Source organism: Ceratina calcarata, unplaced genomic scaffold, assembly GCF_001652005.2.
Source record: "Ceratina calcarata isolate Rehan_Ccalc_2016 unplaced genomic scaffold, ASM165200v1 scaffold60, whole genome shotgun sequence".
In the NCBI taxonomy this organism is placed as follows: domain Eukaryota; kingdom Metazoa; phylum Arthropoda; class Insecta; order Hymenoptera; family Apidae; genus Ceratina; species Ceratina calcarata.
This window is the reverse complement of record NW_017177240.1, coordinates 399,032-424,047: the sequence shown is the minus strand read 5'-3', so window position 1 is coordinate 424,047 and position 25,016 is coordinate 399,032. Positions and strand designations below refer to the sequence as shown.

Here is a 25,016-nt window from a genome sequence, read left to right as displayed (position 1 = left end):
TTTGTTGTTTATTATTAGCAATGTTCTTCCGACGTCTGATTTCTTTTTAAAAAATGCGTTTCTAATGTGTATAAACCCTTGGGATTGACTGTATAGCCAATACATCCTTAAAAATCCCGTTCGGTTTATCTGAATGGAACTCAGTTCTGGCGATATCGACCCTATAAACACAAGCGTAGCTTTTTTGATATTCCTATCGATATCCTCCTCGCACGTTGACCGAATTACTGACCGGCTTCACTACCTACAGCCAGACAACCAGACGCCGATGTGGTTTCTCAGAAAATAACCATTCGAGTATAGGAACAGAAGTGGAGCTGTATTTCCGGCGAAGTGCTTAAGCCGCGAAACTTTTGAACAGATTTAGATATGGGAACGAACTAAAAGCGATTTTTCTCATATCGATCTCCTCTATCAACTGAGGGAGGCTTCAACGAAAAATTCATTGTCAATTCATTGTTAATTATATTTTTAACTTCTGGAAGATTAATAAGGACTTAAAAGAAGAATAGTAATATTCAGGCAGGTTTAATTAAAATGCAAGTAATATTTTCGAAACGGATTAAAACAAAATGAAATAATCATGTTCGAAAGTTTCGAGAAATACGGTAGGACTTTTCCGTTTCAGATCGAAATGATGATTGAAGGCGGAAAAGTTTAAACGAATGACGCGGAAAAGTGAGCGGAGTTTAAAGCTGTCGAAATCCCTTTAAAGCACCTGCAGAGAGTGCGGGATGATCCTCCCGTCTATTTTCCTCCCACTATTTTGGGAACTCGCGTTCATTCACGTTAATCGCTCGAGAGGATTTCGAACCCTCTTACGTAAACTTTTCAACCCCAACGGAGCGAACGTTTAGTTACCGGCATATGACTTGGAATCACGGCAAATACACGTGCAAGCAGTCTGTCGTACGTTTAAGTCCCCTCGGAAACCATCCGGATGGCGGATCGACTGGACTAATTACCCACTATGGTACACCTAACCAAATCCAGTCTACGCTACTGGATCAATAATTACCTTCCGGATCTATGAATTAAACGGTTGATGAGTTTCTAGAACGTGTGTTAAAGTCGACATCGATATCTCAAGAATACGCCACGATTGACTGAACAGAATTTCACAGTCGAATTATGTACTAAAGATAAGAAAATCGAATCAGGCAAGAATTTTAAAAAATTTCCGACTTTTCTAAACTTGAAGTAGGAAAATTTCTATACGCATGTAACGTGCAGAAGGGCTGGTCGTTCGGTTCATAAAACGCTGGGAGTCTGTTAGACCGTCGAGTTTATGAAATTGTTCCACTCCTCGATTTCCTAGGTTGTGTCGCGCTACACGAATGAATGGAAAGGCGAACAAGAATGCGTTGATAAGGTCTGAGTCGAAATGTAACGGAGGAAAGAAGCGGGGTTCTAGTTCCAGCGATATGAAAAATCGAGAGAGACTCCAGACCGTTCTCTATTTGCTCAATTTGTACCGAGAGAAATGGACATCGTTCGGTCTAACGTAGCCATTGTACACCTCCCTGCTCCCCCTCCTTGTTAAACCGGTCCGAACAGTCAGAAAAATCCTTGCCAGGGATAGAAAAATACGTCGCTATAAGTTACAACGGTTTTTATGTCTCCCCGTTGAACGCGCGGCTGACAATTAAATACTAAACGGCGGATTTGCGAATGTAAAACGCATAAATCCGCGTAATACAATTTCGCAGATGGTCGTTTTGCAACTGGGAGCCGGGTAAAAAGTGGTCACGTTGCATTTGCATTTTTACAAGTTCACGCTCGGGAACCGCGGTTTAATACCGTGGACACTGGCATAAACACATCGCCGTTCCGTTTCAACAGGGGGAATAATAAAATTCAGCTGTAACCTCTCGCCGGAAGTAATGCATTTCCCTTTTTTCTTTAGCCATGTTTTGACACGCAACAATTTTAAACCACCGTCCCCGTTCCATAATCCACGCGCGACGCATTTTTCCACGCCGGAACCGGATCGTAATAAAACCCATCGTAACGGTCGTAAAAACAATTCATAATGGGAAAACGTCAATTATTGTAAACGAAAATGCACGCTCCACGTGAGCCAACGGTGCATCAAATATATTCCCTGCGAAACGGTTGAATTCATTTTCACATATCAATTTCCACGGTTATTTTTTTCTGCTTCCTACAATTATTGTTATTTCGCACGGTGAATGACGCCGATCAAACGGAACCAAGTGGCTGAGATGAAACCTTTATTTTATTACAATTTACGATTTTTTTTTTTCTACGCGCAATCATCACCTCCGCGGATTAACACCGTTAGCCGATCAATTATCGAATTCTAGAGTTTTATCGTCGCGTCGGTCCACGCTAATGCATCGTAACGCGTGTCGATAGTCGAAATAGTGCCGTCCTGGTCGGCTGTTAATTTACGAAGCGGGTAGCGAGCGGAATATTGCAACGAGCCGAACTATGTTGTGATAATGCAACACCGGTGATAAAAATCAAATCGAGGTGTTCAATTTTTCATCGGATCCCAGTTTGATGGATTGAACGGAAAACTATTCATTCATTTGTTCATCAATGCTCTCCAAAAAAAAACTACAGCTGCGAATCAAATAATTAAACGATCGAGTGCATCCATTTTTAAAAAACAAATGTTTCATCTCGCATCACACGATGGATTTCGGATTGGGTCCTGTACATACAGCCTCGAGCTTTAAAGCGAACGTGGCTTAATTCGCCCTCTCGCAAATTCACTGGCGAGGAACGATAATGGCGAAACGATGCAGAAGTTGAGAATTCCGGTTCTATCGGTGGCCAACTTTCGGGATCACGGTCCAAATTTAAAATCGGCCGACCGGCTACCGGGAAGAACACTCCTCGAACAACCCTTCCTTCCGCTGCGCGCCACTCGAGAAGTTCGGGGATCGTGAACAATTAACGCGAATTTTCAACTCGGTAATATAATCGGCGCCCGATCCACTGCGGCGAATGGGATCAGGACAGGAGGAGGGCAGGTGTTCGTGGGGAACCGCGCGAGCGGTTTCACGCTTTTGAAAGCGAAAAACTTTTGACCCGATTCGAACGAATGACGAAGCCTCTTCCGTGTGCGACCGGAAACTTCTGTCACGGCTTCTTCGCTATGAAATTACGTTTCGATTCGGCTCTCGCGCGATATCAACTCCCTTCGAACCGGGGTTAGACTCGTCGAAACTCTGAAGAATCGAGGAAAAATTTAAATATACCGAGTAAAATTCAGTATCCCATGATCCCTCGCAGGAAGTTCATCCGATAAAAGTTCTACAGACGGGTCACCGATGTAGGCCAATCATATGCCCTACTTTCCTCGCAGTTCACAGACGATTAATAATAATAATTAATGCACACTTCATCACGGCCTCGCGAAATTCATATAATTTAATTGCCAGGAATGTAGGTAAGGAGAACTCGTACTTCAGATCTTGTTTGAGAGTTATCTAAGTTTTTGGAAAGGTTATTAATAAAGTTTAATGCGCAGCTGACGATTTACGTTCCTTGTTCAAACGTCTAAATACGAATTCAGCGAGGCAATTGAGAAAATTCCATCCTGTAAGCGACGTTAGTTTGTACTGACATTTATTGGCTGTTTTAAGAGGGCATACCGATGCAATTAATGTATATTTATGCGACGACGCGATGCGACGCTGAATAATGCAATTCTATTCAATTTATAACCGGTAGATCCTCAACGTTGTTGACTCACCGACTGACTTAAATCTCCGGTATTGTTGCAAAATGAAAGTTTAACGACGCGAGAAGTAAGCGAAAGAGAGAAATTGAAATTCCGTCGCGGGCAATCTCATCCGTGTGAATAACGCTTTCTATAAGTGAGGAAATCCGCAAGTCTCTTTAAGAATGGCAGCCTTATGGGAGTTTATGTCGCGCGAAATCGTCTGCACTTTTCAACGATTTCTAGAATATATTATCGCCGAGGTAAGAAATAGAAAGCACACTACTATCCTACTTTGTATAGGATCCCTTAAATATTTTGTTGAAGAATAGTCAAGAAAAATGTATATTGCAAAAATTGTTTTTCATCTTAGCGAGAAATACTTCAGATAAAAATTTTAGCTGTAGTTGTCATACAAATGTCATTGACTGTACTTTGAGCCCCAATGGGTCCCATTCACTGTCCCAACGATTATACAGGCGTTGCCAATCTTTAACACTAGAAAGATTGACTGCTTTTGGGCAATATAGGTATAACACATATATNGCAATCTAGTGTTAATAATATCTCCTCGGTGGAGATAAGTATGCATTAAATGAAGAAATCAGTTCTCAAATCTCTCGGCTCTGTTCATAGATTTTTCTTGCGCGACAAGCAAACATTAAAGGAAACGAGCTGGCTCGATTAAGATAACAGGTTATCTAGTGCGTCCTGAACAGTTGGTCGGAAAGAATGCTGACGAAACAACGGTCGAGGAGAATTCAATAACGAAGTTTGCATTCCAGTTCTAATGAATCTCCCAGGTCAAGACCCTTTGGCAGAGGGAAGCAGCAGACGTTAAAACAGGGAAGCAAGAAGATGAGAATAACCGTCGATAAAGTAAACTTTCCCGTGAAAAAGATTTTTCCATAACTCTGCGGTTGTGAGCTACCGCGGGAATGAAAGTTTCATTTTGAAGTTTTATTGTATACGTTTAACCTGTCTTGTTATCTGTGCACCAGACCTCTCCACGACTACTAGACGATGCTTAATTCGCGCTGTACGGTTCTCGTTGGAATATGCATCGCGGTCGAAGAAAAAAATTCTGGCTGGGAATATATTAAGAGGCGTATTAAAACGCGGAGCTAAGGACCGGCTGGCGAGACGCCTCGGTTCGTTTAAAACGCGAATCGATATGGAAATAAGACGGTAGCAAGAATTTCGTCTCGGTAATTAAAACGGAACACCCGGATTTAATCAATGCCGATAAAACAACGTTGATTATTCCCCTTTAAACGGTTTTATTCGAGCGCAATCTCGACCGATGGGAAATTGTTGCTTTCTTATAGCGTCTATAAGAATTGAGTTCGCACGTAGCCCGATACGATTTATATTGATTAGGTAGTGGAAATCTCCGGGTGAGGGAATAAGATCGAGAACCCTTGATTTTACCGAATCATGCGATAAGTGAATTATCTTGCTCTGAGAAAAGCTACGGTGCTATAAATAAATCTGGTCGAAGATCTTGATAAGGGTAAATAGTATAAAACTATTTAATAAAAATTTCCATTTAGTATTCGAGTGCATAATTAAAAAGAAGTAGTAACGAAACTAATGAATATTTAATTATCTTGGAGCTTCATGAACAAACGATTTTCATTTAAATTTCTAATTATGATCGTACAAAGGATAGAGGCGCTCGATTTAACGTATAATGCTGCAAAATATTACGCGAATTTCATCTCTGCGGAAGGTATGCTCATTTCAGACACTCACTCTATTATCGTTGTCTATTAATCAACGGATTTCGTGTCTATCTACGCTCAAGAAAAGCACAGCGAAGGGAAATGAAACTTATTTTACGCGTTCCTGTCCAATTTCCCGGTTTAGGAGGCTCAGATGATTCGATAAGATAAGAATCTCTCTTTCATCGAGTCTGGAAAGTGTTTGCCGTTACTCTCTACCGCACCCGCGACGTTAGAGGGTGATGGAAACGCTATGAATCGTACCCGGAATTAAAGAGAAATCTTTATTGCTACCGCTCGTCAGCAGTATTCCGATATCGCCTGGTCTATATAATCGGATCGAATACCTAATTGCTACTAATATACGAAATGCATAAAATGCACGAAAGTTTCCCAAATTAAAATTTCCCAAATAGTATATCATTGACGATGACTATTAAAAAATGATGAAATTTTCTTCTATAAAAGAGAACAATTACGCAACTAAATTATTGCGAATAATAATCAGCTTCCTATCTCGTTTGGGCGATGAACACAGTTATTGCTTAATCAACTCATAACATTATTATATCCGGGGACAAACACGTGCGAAGCCAATAATAATATGTTCCCGCAATGTGCTATAAACGTTTCGCGCATCTGGAAATTGAATCCCCCCGCGACAATAACTATCCTCGTTGCGACGAGGCCATAATCCCTCTTTCTTTACTTCCTCCCCTTTATAAGTGTTTACATCAAAAACAGTCTTTGAAAAGAATGAGACGGCCGGGCGAGGAGCTCGACCCGAAATCATCGCGTGCTCAGCTTTGTCCTTCTTTTCGAGGGGACGGTACTCGAGGACTATACGAACCAAGTTACGAGCCTCTGTGAGAAGTTGCAGACATAAAGAAGAGGAGCGGTATCTCTCTCCGTTGCGAGCACACGCCGTTTCTCATGTTCAGCGGCGTCGACCCGATGACAAACGTTTTTTCAAATTTACGCGGTGCCCAATGTATACGCGTCGAGCTCCTCTTATTGCCGTTCTGTCGACGAAAGTTATCGGGCCCGTATCCGTCAGAGCGAAAGTCGAATCGACTTGTTATTCGTCGGCCGTGTAATTTCTGGTTGATACATATTTTCGCGTGAAATGAGAAACGAAAGGAGAAGATCGAATGTGAATTTATTGGTGGCTTCGAAAAGTATTCTATATTTCATTTTTATGATACCATCCTACAATACATGTAGGTACTACTAAATGATAAGTAATGGAAAATATTGATATCTAATCGATACTCGAACAGATGTATACTTTTTCATATTTTCATAACACATTTTTAGTATGTAAACGTAATATAAATTTCATAATGGATTAGGCAAAGGCAACTGGAAGTAAAAAAATGAATTCCTCTAACTAATAATGTGTTGATAAGAGATTTGGCTTAGGGTAGTTTGAAATTGGGAATCGAGAGAGATTACGACATGCTGATTGATGATAAAGTTTCAGCCGTCGTTCGATGAACTAACCCAAACTACGGAAAATCTATTTTGAGAGTTCGTTGTTTGAGTAACAAAGGCACAGGATCCGTTCGTATAAGGTAAATGAAATCGTGTCAATATTGGCACATAAGTGAAATGGAATCACCGTTTGAGTTTCTCGGTTCTCTCGTCTTCGTTTCTCGTGCTTTTCACATGTCTAGCTCTTCATTCTGCATATCTCTCAGCTGGTAAACTCTCGTTCCTTTTCAAGATAGACGCGTCCGTTCACATGACGTAAAAGTATCAAGATGGAATTGAAACTTTCCGTGGGACGTCAAATATTAATCGATTCCTATTCATACATCGTACGTTCTACGTGACTTTAGAATAAATTTAAATAAATCATAATAAAACTTAGAGACTTGTGGAACGGTTCTGACTTTATCGAATGTTTCAATTTTATTATTACGACCGATGAATGCGTATAAAATTCGATGCATCATACGAAATCCATCGATTTTAATTGTAATTAATCGATGCACGTTAATTACGTGGCACGTATTCCGTGTTGCGAATTTGGATTCAACCGATGGCACAGCGATTCGGGACAAGGTGAGTGCAATCACACATGTGCCTTACCGTCAATATTGACACAGAAACGCAATCGAGCTACCAATGCATTTCCAAATTCTATTTGTTCGACAGATCGAAGGATCTAACAGCAAAAGCTCGCAGCCAAATCAATCCGCCATTATAATCTTACATGCAATCGAACTTATCGTAAATACACTAAGATTAAAGAACTTAATAACAAACTTGATTAATAAAAAACGGATTTTCATTAGAGAAATTCTAATTTATACAAATGGTCAATATGATAATCAATGATTGTAAACAGTTAAATAGTATTATTCACGCAATAGTTCTAGATTGTACATGGAAAACGGATATTCGTGAACAAATCAACAGATTCGAAGCAATCACATTGTTCGGACGAGGGACTAATATTGTCACAGAAGTCGAACGGGACCGCAGGATCGAATTCCCAAATTGTACCCATCTATCCACCAACGTTGAGCACATAGATGAGCATATATGATAACGGAATCGATAGAAGCAGATATAATAATAATAATTACGACCTCGCCTTGGCCCCGCGCCCTTCTTTGCTCTCTATCAATTAATCCCTCGATTCAGATTCGCTGATTGTCATTGTTGCCCCGAACGAACAGTTATTGCCGGGCCTACAATTCGGCGCATTGTTGATCTTCGATTATCGCCAATTACCAATTAATTGGAACGGTAACGAAATTACGTTGGCTTATTTCGAATCAACTTGCATGCAATAGTATTCGAACGTTTGTACCTAAAGAACGTTATAGTTCACGTTCATAGGAATTTCTCATTACACTGTGCGATAGTTTACGCATCGATATTAATTCTGCACACGTGCACGTCTTCAGAAGTTATTAGAAATTAAACCAGTCAATTGCGACGTTTCGTGAATTCTGCGACAGAAATTCGGAGCGCCTTTCCAAGGGTCGCGCGTCGAGGTAAGTTAAATTGCGGCACTTTTTCTGGGAAGCTCGCAGAATTAATATACTTGGCGGCGTCGTGAAGTGACGTTAGTCAAACAGGAACGTTTAATATTGGCAACGCGAGAGCAAGAGGTGGTGCGGATTCGGGTTCGGTTCCGGTGAAATTTTCGCTTGGCCGATTCCTCGGGGCGTTTCTCTATTCTCTGTCAGCCGCGAAACGGCTGCTTCCACTGCTAGGTAGCAGCCAGCCGCGACCTCACGATGCACGCCACATCCATCAAGTCGAATGAAACCGCCGTTCTCCCGCGTATAGGCGACGTAAGTTCCGTCTGGAACACGACTACCACTACCAATCCAGAATCAGAACGCCTTTGCCCAAGTATTATCCAAGTCGAGGTAAACTATGCGCTTTTCGGATATCAGTGCACAAATTGCGCATCCTACAATGAGGCTCGTTTCCTCACTTCTCTTGTAACTACAATAATCTTCAATCTTCAATTTTCATCTTTCAAAAAGAGTATCTCTCTCAATTTACATACTCAATTTCTCAAGTACTCTGGTGATGAACAAATTAATTTTATGACAGAGCGTACAACATCGGGAATGTTTGACTAGTTTTATGCATGTTACACGTAATAACATTTTCACCCGTCGTACCATTTACCAAGTGGTTTCTCGACCGATGAGTTTCATTTCGAACGGGGCCCAGCTAGCACTTAAATGCAAATCCTTCGTCCCAACAATGGATGTTACCACGTTGGACGCCGCTAGATCCAGATAGCTTTGGCCGGGGATTCGTCCAATCGTACGTCCAGCTCGAGACGTGCATCCCTTATCCCTCTTCCCTGCCTCAATTTCTTCGAACGCGCGTCGAACGTCGATCGGATTGGGATTCGGAGCCGGGTCTCCCGTTGGTCAGGCCGCCATCCCATTTCCAATTGAGCCGTCCGGGCCGTCGACAGGTCTCTCGCCGTTTAATATTCCTCGAATGATCGTCTCCGCCGCGACACGAAATTTTCTTTACCCTTACCCTCCCACTGTCCTCGTTAGGGAAGTTTGCAATTCAATGAGACGTTCCGAAGAAAAATGGCCGTGGGGAGAGACGTCAATTCGCGACGCAATGTATTGCTTTCCGAGCCATTTGTGCTCGCGGCAACGAGTTTTAAAGGCCCTCAAAATGGCCCGACAAATCTCACTTTACTCCCCGCAATGCTCGTCGCCGTCGTCGTCGACTGTGAACCTTCACACGGTGGTTGCTCGGGGTTAATATACTTCCGACTCCACTTCGCTCGTTACACGAGTAAACGAGGACTTCACGACCAAGTTCCAGCCATATTGTTCTCGTAATTTGAAAAAATATTCGTTCATGATGAAACGAGACATCAGCTTAGAATAGTCTACTTTTTAAGAGTCATGAAGATGAAAAATATCGATAAAGCAAAATATCTTGTCTCCTAATTTTTCAGTTTTTAAGATAAATTAATAATTAAAAAACCTTTAAAAGCAACGGCGTTTTAATTGGCAGAGAGAATTATTGCTCCTTTTAAACTGCCTCTTTAGAAAAGCGGGATTAGAGCGTTCTCAAGTAGCTGCAGCGTTAACGCGGCTCTGTATAAAATATTCATTCATTCCTCTCTGCGTACATTTCGACCACAAACTCAACGAACCTGATCCTTGAACGTTGGGCAAATACCAGCACTAATTAATCACTCTCAGACAAATTGGCAAGCCCCGGCATATTGCATGTAACACCGGAACTGCGGACCGTGCGGGGCGTGTCTGGTTCTTGTTGACCCCTGGACCATGTACTCAGTATCTTGCCTGGATCAAGGGAGGATTTCTCAAGGAGCTGTGGAACATCAGCGAGGAAAGGTGGCCAGAAACAAAAAACCACAAAGTAAAGATTGAACGAGAGCGAGTAAATGAATCGCAATGAACCTTGGATTAAAAATCTATTTTAATTCCAAAAATCAGTTTAACATTTTGTCTCTTCCCAATGATTCCTAGCTGATAAAAACAGATAAAGCGCTTTGATCTTAACTCATTGAGCCGAGAAGCGATTAAAGATCTATTTGAAGCTTGGATTCAGCAATTTTTCTAGCATAATACGAAAAAAAGACGAAGAGGGATTAGCATGAAGAGTTGCAAAGGGGAGAAGCTGTGAAAACAGCGGATTAAGAAGCATCTAGATTAGAACTATCTTTGTTGACGTTATTAAGTGCTCGGTTTGCTGGAGACGACGACCATGTTGTTGCGAATGAAAGTTCGTTTAATCCGATTTATTGAAAGCCGTGCACGAACAGTGCCGTAGAGCTTTTTAAAATTTACAGTACCTGCGATCATTCTTTACACTAGAAAAATCGACCTGCTCAATTCTCGTGGTACTTCTCGATTCGAGAATGTGCGAAGCGGTTGAGCCAAAAACGGAGGTAGTTTAAAGATTTTGGTAAAGGCTGAGGGGTCATCGTACCGTTGAAAATAGCTTCGAGACTATGCGAGAAGGCGTTCCGAGTGCCGTATATACATATATTTCGCAAGAGGGGGTGTAACGAGATGTCGTAACTCGTGTCGCCTCCACAAACTTCAGACGCTATTGTGAGGGTGGAAAATTTAAGGGCGAAGGTTAAACGAATGTGCTCGTTCACGTTAGACGGCCGCGACGAACAGTGCCGGGAAAAATATACATACATGACCCGAAATGACCGCGCAAAATATAACTGGGACACGCGGAGAAAATTCTAATGAAATTACGCCTTACATAATGTGTAAGCGAGCGAATGAGTTGCGATATTAGCATACATTGCAATGAATGCAATAATGAAATACAAAAGGCATTTGAAGCTTTTGAACAACACTTTATGCAAAATATTTTATAAAGAAATCAAAGGATATAAAAGAGATCGTATTGTCGAGAGCATGGAATGAGGAGAGGAAAAAGAAACAATGTCGCATTATTCGTCGACGTAGCGTGTTAGGAAGAGCAGAAAGCAAGGAGCAAAGGACAGCAACGGTGATGCACAGTGTCACGCGCGATTAAACTCCTTAAAGAAGATGCATCCTCCGTGAAACACCATCAACCACGATGAGGAGAAAAAATGTGAAGCGACGGCATGTTCAAATGTTTGCAATTTACAACCACCGAGATTCCGCGTTTATTCTTGTCACATTTGCAAGAATAAACGGTGGATTCTTGAACTGAAAATCGATGGCGTTCGTCGAAAAACTGTAGCCGGTGAAAATGAAAGAATTCTGCGTTAACAATATTCGTCACGTTATTAAGTTTTAATCTTTGCTTTTCTCTACACGCTAACATATGAAAAATGCAAATAAAGTATAAGCCGTAGGAATACTCGACACGCAACGACATGTTATACAACAATAGGTATATACATACATTGTGTAAGGGTTTAATCCAATGTATCCCTCGGGACATCGTCTACCATTCCAGCCGAAGATATCGATAACCGTGTATCATCTCACGGGATGAATATTACAATTCGCGTTCGCCAGAGAAACATCGTAGCACGTTACCAAGATAAATGTAAAGGAACCATAAAGTCTTGAAAAATCGAATGTATTTTCTATGTCTTACAAAAGACGTGCAAGTTAACGTATTGCTATACGGAATTACCCGAAGACAGTTCAGCCGCGGGCAAAGTTCACCGACGGGGAAAGAGTGAGAAGAAAAGAGTGAACCGAGGAACCGCGACTGATAAGCAGCAAGTCAAATGGATCCCACTTTATCACGGCTAAGAGGTAGGCAGGGTCAGAGGTATTCAGGGGGTTTATCTAGGTAGTACAAGGGCTTACGACGTCGCCCGATCCAATTTGACAGCATAAGTGACAGGATAGAGCATTTACCCGACATCAAGTAAGGTCATGTACGTGCATCCGTAGATGCTATACGGCTGATATTAGCGGCTGATTGAGATACAAGCCCTTAAGCGAAACGGCGGCGTTGATGAACAAGAAACCTGGCTTGGTGCCTATGGGCGTCTGTCTTACACGAGACACAAACTCTCGGCAATAGCGAAAACGTGTGCAACATTTTGTTGATCCTCAACAAATATTTGGGAATTCACAAAAAGTCATACGAGCTTTCATGAAAAAATACTCTTAATCTATCTTCGCAGTTATTTTCTATTACATATGTAAATGTTTCATTTTTGTTTTCATAGATTCGTTACGTAAATTATACACGGTAACGTTTTGATCAAAGACTTCTGGATGTTGAAAACAATATTTTTGTATGTACCTATGTGCGATATTGATCCTACCTGTTGCATCGTTTCACTCTCCAACAATACATATTGTGTGTCCATTTGAGAAAGATCGTGTTTACCCTTTATGTGCACACACAGTGTAAGTATCGTAAGCTCGTGCTCACAGCAAGCAGGAGATTAAGTTGCATCCCTTAAGAGCAGCTACTTTCTCCGGCGAGAATTAATGAGAAAAGTTCCAACAAATTATTGTTCAACGTCCCGCTGCCACGAAATATTATCAATTAAAACTAATTAATGTCTGACAGTATCAGATGGGTAATCTCTATGTACACAGAGATATGGCCAAACTAAAACTAACTGAATACACCGAACTAACTAAGAGTAATTAAAATCAACACGCAATTCCCTAAAAGCGAATTCCTAAAAAAAAAGATCTAAATGAAATTTGCTAGTAAGTGCAAAAACACAAATTTCATCGGGAAGAAATTCCTTGAATCGGTTAACCCTTTTCCCTGTCCGGATGAAACGGGAAAAAGAAGATAGTACAGGAGAAAAGAGATCCCCCTCGTGAATTTCGCAAATGAATGCATCGAGCGCGTACGATGCATTAAGTCCCAACCGCAACGAATGCATTGTAAAGGTGGGGGGTCTGAAGGGGGCGAAAGTGCTCTCGTTTGGAGCTTCCTCCTTTTATCGGAAACGAACGCGGTATCCGAGGGAAATGGATTTTAGCCGAGTGCTACTATAAATTCCATTTGTCCCGGTGAAAACGGTAATATATCATGGCTTCGGTATCTACTCGTCGTCTTACGGCAACTGCGCGTCTGGTTAACCATACGCGATTATGCAAAAGCTTTAAATCCACGTCCCGCAAGTTACAATCCAGCGCGATGCTCGGCAATTATTCAAAGATTGTTACAGCTCGCTTAGACAACCCGTGTTGTAAGAAAAATGGATTTCAACAATAAATGTTCAGGACACTAAACTTTCGTTGTAGTATCATAATTTTTGCGATTTTAACTGGCAAACAATGGATCAGATTTTTTTTGTACAGCTTCCTATTGTTACAAAACCTTTCGATAAGAACGGATTCTGGCGGTGACACGTTTGATGTACGACGGTGAGGCGCTTAGGTATAAAGGGTGATCGGAAAAAATCGTTATTACGTATTCTTTCGCAGGCCGTTAAGTTGCCGGGAATCTTACGGAAAAAAGAAAATGAGTAACGGTGACGGGAAGTAGTTTTGCCAGCGTGAGGGCGTGTAGACGAGAATTGAAAACAGGGCATAAATTCTTAGCTACGTGCCCACCCATCGTGCGGCCCATGGAAGACAGCGGGGATACGATATTTCACGGATCAGAAAGGCCATTCGCGTGATTTACGCCTCCTTAAGTGCACCGCCACGAATTCGTGAGTATAATTCCACCGCCGTTTTAAAATCCCGGAATCACCGGTTTTATCCCATTATTCGGTACAACAGTGTGTCGCGAGAGTCACTAACAAATATCATCCCGGAAAACCGTGATTCGTTTGATTAAAATCCGATTTTACAAAGTCGACGAATATTATAAACGTGGGCATTATCACCCTTTTACTAAAAGGTTGATTGTACAAGTACAAAACGCTTCAAAGTTTAAACCAATGAAGAGAACCGCTTAATGGTCGATGGGATTCTAATCCCACTCCAATCGGATAGTTGCCTGCGTTAGCGAGAACAGTCGATTCTTTCGGGCTGTGGCGAGCTAAGACGAAATAAGGGAAACTTCATCGATCGGAGCCGAAGTCCCATGGGAAATCGGGCAAACGTATAGACCGCGTGCTGTACGTCGCAATCCATTCAAGGAGAGGTAAAAACGAACCTACAGCTTACAGAAGGTAGTTTCGCGTGACTGCGCGAGAGGATTCGATGCGATTGCAATTGAAGCAATAATTTCCCATTAAAAATCGAGTCGCGGTGGTTGCCACAAACCCCATCCCTTATCATAGCCGCGGCGGCGGTGCCAGGCGGACAGCTGCCTTCTGCAGAATAATGGAAAACAAACAAGGGAAATATCGCGCGTATACAGCCTCGGCCATTACTCCCAAACCTTGTTTCCTCCTCAACCCCTTCGCCATCTCTCTGTCTTTCATTTTGCCCGGGCACGATCGAACGGTTTTAAAGTTGGTTTTATGCGTGATGGTCTCGGCCATATCGTAAATTTCGGCAAACCAACCGTCGAGGGATGAAGCGGCACTCGCGCTTGAGTGCATCTCACTAGATAGCAGGATTTTTTATTATCCATCACGCGCCCATTTTTGTTCCACCGAATAAACGTCGTCGTCCGTAATATTAGAAAGATATTCGAAACGCTATTTTAATTACAACTCGACAGGTACGTGCGCTTCATAACGGTAGACAATAACGTCATTTATCAATTAGGAAAACGAATAGAAAGCCGATTAATTAATTAATTGATGTGGTTTAAATAGATGAATACCGGATACATTTCAATTACGCTGTTAAGGATGTGTAGGCTATATACTNTAGGAAATGCGTTTTTCTAATGTACATAAACTTTTGGGATTGACTGTATAGCCAATACATCCTTAATTACGACGAAATTTATTATTCTTATAAATTAGGGACACTGGGAACAGAAACCAATTACGATACCGATTAATTTCTGATATGTCAAGCGATTCATGTGGACAGCAGATATATGGGAAATAGTTATGGCGTTTGGAATATTTCAGGTGAAATTCCTAACGATGACTGAAGACTGATGATGAGAAATTTTGATAATTCCACGGATCAAAGCTCGCCGTGGCAAAGATAATTCATTATTATATAACGTTAATGAACGCGCGCTTCGTGCGCGTCGAAAGTTTGTTAATTCGATCGATTAGAGGTATTCACTGCACCGAGATATTGATCCGCATTAGTAAATACACACGATTTCATCTCCCAAAGGTAGACGGTTGCGTTTCATTTATCTCTTAACCATGAAAATCGGAAGTGTTTAACTCCGATTCGCTTTTAAATTATCTGAACGGTCACACGTTTTATCAGTGACTAATTGGCCAAGTTAATTAATCGCAAATCGTTCGATGAAAAGATTTATTAAAACATTTTCCTTCCTGTTTGAAGTCGAACCGTCGACAAAGTGTATTACGTTTGGTAATTACGTTTTACTAATTACATGAACAGTGGCAAAAATCCGACCAACAGCGGACCTAGTTTCAACTTAATTCCGTCTCGGCCGTGTCAAACTGTCAATTACGGCGGATTGTAATAAAAAATACAATCGGCTTCTCGTATTCGATAATCCTTTTCGTTTTTAATGATCCATGAAGCAGTGGCTTCGATATTTAACGAATCACTGGATGTTCGATTTTTACTTATTCAATATTCGATTCATCTCTTTCATTGAAATAATGGAAAGAATTGTTTCTCTCGTTCATATTATATTAAGCTTTATGTGAAAACGAATTAACGAAAAATCGATATATTAGCTGTGTGCGTCACGGTAATGAATAAATAGCGAGTTTCAAATGGGACGCACGACAATATCTATGCACTTACTGGTAAATTACTTATGGATACTCTGGGCACGTGCCCGGATCAAATAGGATGTCAAAGAGACCGATGTCTGGTCGAAACTATCCTCTTCAGCCGTGGAGCACGTAGAATGTGTCGGAGCCACGACCAATTCAATCAAACCTTCCATGACATGACAATATCTACTTGACTCCGTACAATGTAGTCTCCGGTAACAATTTACCCGCTGCATTTACGAGCTCACCACACTTGTTTTACTACTTAAACGAACAATTCAATGAATCCTGCATTTTTCTTACTTCAAACGCGGAGTATTTTCATCTCGCATATTCTATTCCGACTCTCTGTTCATAATTATTCTCAACTACGGGCTGCTTGTGTACCTTGTACAATTTCAAACATTAAAATTCATGCCGTACTAAGTTCGTAGCACGCGTCTGGCGTACACGCACGGAGCAATTAAACACAGACGCGCGAAGCTATTTCCATTCAAGGAGAGAGTGCACGCACACGGGTCATAGGGAAAATTCTTCATAATGGATGTTATGTGTCATCTGGCTGTGTAAGCGGCGAGCTACCGTTCCGTTCTCTGGAGAATGCTTAAGGTCCCTTGTACCTACGCATAAGCGAGAACCATCGAGACTCGTTTGCTCGTTTGTTCGCAGTGCACCTCTCCCCGGGAGCAAAAATTTCGCGATAGCCTCCTGTATTCATACACGGACGACGACATCGTAGAATAAGCGCGCCGAATAAATTTATCCTGGTTCGAAATCAAATTTTTCCGAGGCAGCGAGGAAAGTGTTATCGTAAACTGATAGATAAGTTATGATAATCATCTTAATCTTGAGTTTTACAAAATAAATAGTGTTTCTTCATACGATGTGTATATGTTAAGATCAGAAAAGAGCGATTGATTAAGAAATGACGGGAAGGAAAGTGGCGGTACTGGAAACGAAATTCTCGGGACATTTTAATCCTGGTCTGTCGGGTACTAATCACGACGCGGATAGAAGAGGAAGAGGGAAGAACGAACGGTCCGGATGGGCGCAGGCACCGCGCAATTAGCGCCCGTAATTATAATCCAAGAGTCGATTGGCTAGTGGGACAGGCCAGTATCATGCTAGACCGATCAGTCGACGAAGCCCCCCAATTTTAATTGCTAATTGCTGCCGTCCCACGGTCTCCTCTCCCCGGCCGTGCGCGGCGTGTCGTCGTGGCCGATAGACGACGACGTGATACGAGGCTCGGGTGCAACTATGTGCCGTGCAACGATTGCAAATCGCACGCGTTCCTGATGCCCGCCACGTTCTCCGTTCCACACCCTCGTCGCGATCCCCACTCGACTTCCACCCCCTTTTATACGCCGATAACTAATCGCAATTTATGGCCCGCCAGGATCTAATTAGTTGGAATCGATTCTTTGACGCCCGCCACATCATTAATAACTTAATTTCCATTATAGAGCAATTTCCTTTTAAGCGATATATGAAAGCATACACCATGTGATTTTCTAGTGCTCACGTTTTTGAAATATAAGATAATATTTGATATATGAAATAATAATGAACATATAATAATTCTGGTGAACCGCGAAACCGTTAAGCGATCATGAAACGCGAAGTCCTGCGAGGTTCAATTAAAGAGACGCAGGTAAAAGCGATTTCTTTGAATCGTTGTAGGAGGTCGTCGTATCGGGAGATTGAATGACCGCTGTAATGAAAGGGAATCTCTCGATTCGTCCGCGTTATCTTTCGATGAACCCACCCCCGCGGCTTATTCGATGGTCGCGTACCGTCGCGAATGGAAACAGCACGGCTGGACGGCTTTATGGAATTCTAATAAACGTTCGACCGCGCGATGGCCATCTCGGGAAAACGAGATTCCCGTTGCGTCCCGCTGAATTCGAGCTACCGTGAACGCGTGTTACGAATACATACGACTCTCTCTCTCTCTCTCTCTTTCGCGTGGTTTTCCTCGCTACCTCGTCAGCCAATATTCTGTGCCGGAGATGATAAAGCTCGCGCCTCGCCATGAAATATCGGCGATAGGAAAATATATTTATAACTGAAACTCACGTCATTCTGGGCGAAGGTCGGCGTAATTGGCCCGTCGCTGGCTTCCCATTTGTCGGCGATCCGGATCGTCTCCGCCGTTTTCTGCTGCACCGATTTTGACTCGTCGAGCAACGTCAGCTCGTAAAACTCTTGAATATCTGAAACACACCACGAAAGAGACTACATTAATATTCGAACGCCATTGACAGCGCGATTGTCGTTTCTTTCTTCATAGATGTATCATCTCTTTATTTTAATCAACTTAACCGGAATAGACATGAGCGATTCCTTGCCGTGCGATATCACATGTTTGTCTCCGCCAATTCAATTGTGAAAACAAAGAAAAACATATAACCTTAGCACGACAAAAATCAATCACTTCCCAGATAGGTTTATAATCGGGTCAAAGATTCATTTGTCTCGAGACAAAAAGAATTATACGGAAAACACAGATGTAGTTCTTATTATCTTAGAATAAAATATTATACCTTTTATCAAAAGGTTATATGTATAAGAAATTTTGAATTAAACCAATCTTCCCTAGTACTTCTATTACATACTCATTCGCTTGCTAATGCAATATTTATGAAAGTCAGGTAATCAAAATTTTTATGTGACAAACCTTTTTAACCGAGCTAAGCTCGAATATAGGATGATGCTCTTGTGATGCACTCACATAATTTTCGGTATTGCATCGATAGCCTTTTCCCTACGACACAGGTGAATCCACCTGGTCGTTTGAAGACGACACCGGAAATATAATACCGACATCAACGAGTCAACGCGGGTCCTTTGCTGTGGGAACGCGATCATGTTTCCTCGGTATAACGTTTAACTAACGCAGTTTCTCATGCAAGGTATCGACGGACAAGGCATAGATCGAATGACGATAATTTTATTGGTTAATTTATCGTAGGGAAGCTATGGAGGAAAGTCAAATGGTTAACCTGGCAAATTGAAAACGATGTTCGAACGTTCCGATGGGAACAAATAAGGAACTGTAATTTAGTTTCGTTAACCCTAGCCACACCACCGGTGCGGCGTATGTATCGTTGGTTGAAAATTATTCTATGGATGGCGGTGTTTATTTAGGTCGTATTAGCCGTACATCGTCGGCGTGGTTAAACTTAATTATGGTTAGTTCAGTATTATATCTGGTAATATTGGTATATAACTTAATGACATAACTCCGGAATTAACTCTGGAAATTACTCACGAGAGACCAACTAACAAGTGACACTCCTGAGGGCGATACTTCAAACTACTTGGCTGAGTGTCGATTTATTAATCCTTTGAGTCGCGCCCATGCGAATCCGAACGACGTTAGAGACTTCATCTCTACAACCATAGTTTTGTTTAATTTTTTAAAACGACGTCTCACGGCCGTTGACGTGTATTTTCCGTAGTAATAAACGCTAGAGAGCGTCCAGAAAATTTCTTTGACACTTTACGGGGGAAAGATTTACCGGGAAGAATTCTCGAAAGCGTGGAACGAAAAATTTATGAAACAGCCGGAAGGGGTTTTCCCAAGATTTCCCTTAACGGACGAAAAAATTCGCATAACGCGGCGCGCGTCGGCGTTAAAACGTCAAAGGTGGGCCGCTTATATCCCTCACGAAAATTTCTACAACTTTAATTAACGTACCAACATTTTTTTTTTCGCTGCGAGCAGTGGCAACCGCGCGCACCTCTTCGAAACCGCTCGCGCAACGGCGACGCGACGGTCCTCTAATTTTTCGTTTTAATTCACATTTAATGGCATCTTGTGCGGTCTCTCTTCAGCCCCGTCGTCGGTGGGAGCATGTCGTTGGAACTATTTATGCAACCAACGGGAAGCTTCTTGCGCACAGCCCTCGCGGGAGTCCCAGCTATGTACACAGTACAGTACTCGAGGAAGCACGTTTCGAAGTCGTACTCGAGGGATTTTTTTTTCCACCCCCTGACAGGGTAGGAGAGAGCGCAAGATGTCATTGAACGTGATCTCAGGTGAATACCCGGCCGTTCGTTCTTCCGCTTTTCATATACATTCCTCCTTCGCATATCATCGAGGTGATCTTCGTCGCTCGTGAAGAATTTTCCCTCGTTTTTCCTAACGCATCGTCAGAGATAATCAACATTCAGCCGTGTCATTGTCCGGGCCTGAATTGAATCACGGCGGAGTCAGAAGCAAACGAGTTTCGTGTGAACTGTCTATCTGGAAACACAATTTTCGGTGCCGGCATAAAGCGTTATTTTTATTTGACGCATTCATCTGGCTTGCACCGGTCTGCAAAATATTACATTTTTTTTTCGTCTTTTCAAAGAGAGACCTAAACTACGATTTCATTTCACGTTGCACCACGTTAATGTTATTACGTTATACGATTCTGAACGGGGCATACCTAGATTCCATCAGCGTACAAACATGCATCAATCCGGTCCTGCACGCGCACTTTTTTCATATTCGCGGCACGTCCGCGAACACATCAATGTCTAAGCATTTTTCATGCAGCATGCAGGAGAAATATCGAAAACTTATTTCAATCCCATCCTCTTCCTCCCCTTTCAAACGCTGTGTAGGGCGCATTTAGGATTCCTTTTAGCAATACACAAATCAATACATGCGATTTTATAAATGATTACTAAATTCCATAAAAGTAACGAGCAGATACTAATTACGTACTAGATTAAATCGATGTAATTTGAAAAACTGTGAACTCACATGTACCGATTTCGTTACGGATGCGGACGATATGGATAATGAAAATCAATGCGCGTACTACTATAAGCGAAAATTCGGTGTGTTGAGTATTTAAATACGTATTTACATCGAGATAATCAAGTATTTTGACGGCGCGAGGCCACATAATTGTGCTGAACGCGGCCAATATGAATATTGAATATTCATTGCATCATTTGATGGAAATGCGCGGTGCTGTAACGCCATGCTCCAGTATTTTCTTGTCGACTGTCGCTTTCACGAACTGACAAATCAATTACAAAATCGTGTAGCCATTAAATTTATTTTGAAATAAACTCAGTGATTCCGGCAACTGTGAAAATAAACGCAATACAAAAGCAATAAAAAACGTGCGCTGTTTCGGATTTCTAGATAATTTTCTCAGACTTTTTCCCTGGAATTTTCATTCCCGACGATTTATTCCATTGCACGCGCACTCCCTTTTTCACCAACAGCAGTTGCCAGCCGCAAAGTACGCGCAATGAAAAAAGTTACGGCTTATTCGCGAACGGGAATATTCTAGTTCGAGAGCTGCTATAATTTTTTCTATTTTTTGCATCGTACTGTTTCTAAACCTACGTATAACTATGCAGCAAATTCTGAAATTTATCTATGAAAGAGAATGTTGCAAACGTGAATTCTGTGAGTTTATTTAATTCAGACATTCGCTCATCACTCATGAAATAATTCAGCACGATACGCTTCAAAATATTCTGAAACTTTTCTGTACTCAAGTATTTCAACACCATCACGTTCATTGTACTCTGTATCTTTTCTCTGGACGTGAACAATACAAGGGGGTGACAAACAATTAGACGTATCCCACCTCCGCTTCAGAGTCTTAATCTTTAAACAAAATTCCTTTCGGGCATTTAAGACCCAACCATTCTTTAGCCCTTTCTCTGTTCAAGAAGTAAAATAGAAGACCATCGCAAGCTCGTTGTGCACGCTCGCTGGACTCTTTTGTCCATTGTTTTCCACCCTCTCGCAAACAGAGAGAAAGAAAGGAGGGCCATCGAATCCCCCGGACCAATGAGTCCGCTTAACCGTTTTTACGCACAGGAATAATTTTTAATTTGCTCGGCGCGCATGAAAAGGTCATAACCGGGCATACCGACGGGCCGCGTTATCGCGATTTCCCTCGTTCCGGCCTTTTTAAACGCCGCGTTTTTACGCCGGTGGACAAAGCCTCGCGGTGTGTGCAGAAGCCGAGCCGAGGGTTGAGACCCGCAACGGTGACTTCCACGTATTCCGCGCACACAAGGACAGCTGGTATCTCCTACGGACAGCCCCAACGGCTGCCGTTAACGAGCTCCACTTTATCGCCGTCGACGTCGTTCGCGTCTTCACGGGTGCGACTGTACACCCCGGCTCGATGCACGTCGTCCTGGGAATTACGTGTCGTTGTTTAAAGTTCTGACCTCTCCCCCGCCGGGGCATGGCCCAATGTGCCAAAGCGCCGATTACCAACCGCACCCGGATCATGATTCGAACAATACACTCACGTTCATAAATTTTAGAATGGACTGTCTAACGAGACGTAAGAATATACTAATGAAAATTGGTGGTATTATAACAAATATTGAAATAAAGATGACAGTATTACGTGAGAATCATTTGTATCCGAATAAAAATAGAATTTTACTGGAACACTCGTTATATTTCTGCTTGTCTTGATGTATAATTTATAAGATTTTTGATAGACGATATTTAGGAGTATATTAGATAAGGATATAAGTATTATAGATAAGACTTATGAACCTGGATGTATCAGAAGAATCCGTAAAACTTTGGACCGTCTTTGGCCGAACCTCACTTGAGAAAACACAAGAGTTGCTAAAAGAAACTTCGGCTTCAGTCGGAAGTACCTCATTATTTCCGACAATCGAGCGGTTCCTCTTGGTCGGGAAACAATGTTTTAACGAGATCGTCGAATTAAACACCAGCGATTCGCCTCTAATCGGTCGACCGAATCTTATTAATCCCCACAAACGAGGAAACTTCCTATCTATTTAGCAGGATTCTTCAACTCGTCGAGTAAATAACTTTCAAAGTTCCGATCGTAACAGAAAAGATAAACGGGGTAACACGGTTTATAATTTTCCAGAAATTAAATAATCGAATTCAGCTTGAGATCTTAAATCTGGCACGTAGAATTACGTGGTTGATTCTGCACGACGAACACCGTTTACGTGAAGTTCTTTGATTCGATCAGAAGTCGATTAACCATCGAAAGGTTTACCAATGATGAGGTTCGTTAACGATGGTCGCGTAGTACCTCGTTGTACCAGTCACATAATTATCCGTTCCAAGCCCCGAGGCCAGGCGACGATTTTAGTTCGCGGCGTCTCATTCTTGGGGCGAAGTTTATCCGTGAAGTTTAGCAGCTTGCAAGTTTAAGTTCGGAACTCGCCTGGCCGGGGTGCCGCGTGAAAATTACACGTCACAGAGGCAACTCGTTGTCTGCGGAGGGGGGATGGCACCGCCGGAAAACCGTTTGCGTAGGTATATATAGATATGCATGCCGGGAAGAGTCGACGCGGAAAAAGGAAAATCCACGAAATTCCTGATAATAAGGCGAACTTTAATTGGATCCGCCGTTAACGTACCGGTAGTTACAGATTCTTAATTAAACACGCTAACGCAGCGTTATCGCGAATCTTCCTCGAATGATCCAATTACGATCAAGAAAATTTTACTGCTGCCTTGATATTTGATGTCATTCCTAGCAGAGTGATTATGAGAAACGGTTGACGACGTTAGAGTCGAGTAAAGGAACCCCCAGAAGGCAAAGATGAATCTTTGATGAAATTACCCGAATCAAAGGTTCGTTAATTTTCTTGGTATAAATTTACAAAATGCAATCGTGGCTCGAGTTTCAGTACACTTTGCCCAGGGCAAACAGGAAGAATGTAAGCAGTAATCGTTGAAGTCAAAGAGGTACAACAAATTCTGGGACTTTACGTACTTTCGTAGATATTCGTAGAGTTTCGACAAGTAAATTACGTTAGTTTCCTCGTGAACACATCTGATGTTGACCGGTTCGCGCGCATACAAATACAAAGATAAACAATGCGAGATGGATCGGGAGGGATAGAGGAAAGAGACGGTAAGCGTAGACACGGCTGATGCATACAGAAGTTGCCGGGAACTTTGCGATCGGGAGTTTCCGACCCCGACAAAACCGCGGCGAATTTCGAGGGGACAGAGAAACACGGTGGAGAAACACGACAGTATAAATGCTCGAAAATTACTCCTGCCGTTTCCTCGAATTTTCGTTTAATTTTAAACGATTGCCGAATGCGACAGCAAATTCTAAACATCTTTTCTCGAAATACTGTTCGATGATTCACTGCAGTACGTTCATACAGTACAGTGTTAGAATCTATAATAATATTAAAATATAATACATCGAATTAATGAAAGAGTCAATATATTTTTCTTAAAGAAATTAATATATTTACAAAACCCAGTGTGCGACATAAAAAGCAACCTAATTTTTGGTTAGACTCCGTAATAACGTTCCCAGAATTGTAAACGACATTTCGTACGCGCTCAATGATCATGTACGAATCCGGTGTCGCGCGCAGCGGTCTGTAACGAGCCAGTTCGCTGATTAGATTCGTAATTAGTTACAATCTAGCAACGCGGCGTGAAGCTGAAGAGAAACCGAGAAAACCGGTGTGAGCTTGCGAGGCGCGGTACGAGATGAGAAGGGAAATGCGCGACTAGATGACAGAGGGATGGGACCAAAAAGCGGAAGATAATACCATCGCATAAGCCGCCAGCTGCACAAAGGATGCACGTGAAACGAGTCGCACATAGATGTTCGCGTGATCACATTAAAGCAATCACGAATCCGTTGCTAATCCTTTTAGTAGTATGGGAAGTTAATAATCTCGTCATTTGCGTGTCTTTGATTCGTACAATTGAAAATACAAGATTTCTTAACTTTGCATTAGAGAGGATAAAAGATTAGATATTGACGAACAAGATAATTATTATTTAACGATTGGTTTTCTTTTTTGAAAATAATTCTTAGCAAAATACGCAGAGACGTAAATTCTTCGT

At 42.0% G+C, this 25,016-nt stretch overlaps 1 protein-coding gene across 13 annotated transcripts in view; it reads right to left on the bottom strand.

The window, feature by feature from the left end:
- The window catches only part of dlg1 (MAGUK family member discs large 1), a 421,217-nt gene that overhangs the window by 183,096 nt on the left and 213,105 nt on the right, over positions 1 to 25,016 (bottom strand). For all 13 annotated transcript variants that reach the window (XM_018032920.2, XM_018032923.2, XM_018032921.2 and 10 more), the window contains one exon: positions 18,248 to 18,384. In XM_018032920.2, the coding sequence (XP_017888409.1) occupies positions 18,248 to 18,384 (137 nt within the window). The remainder of the gene's footprint in view (positions 1 to 18,247; positions 18,385 to 25,016) is intronic.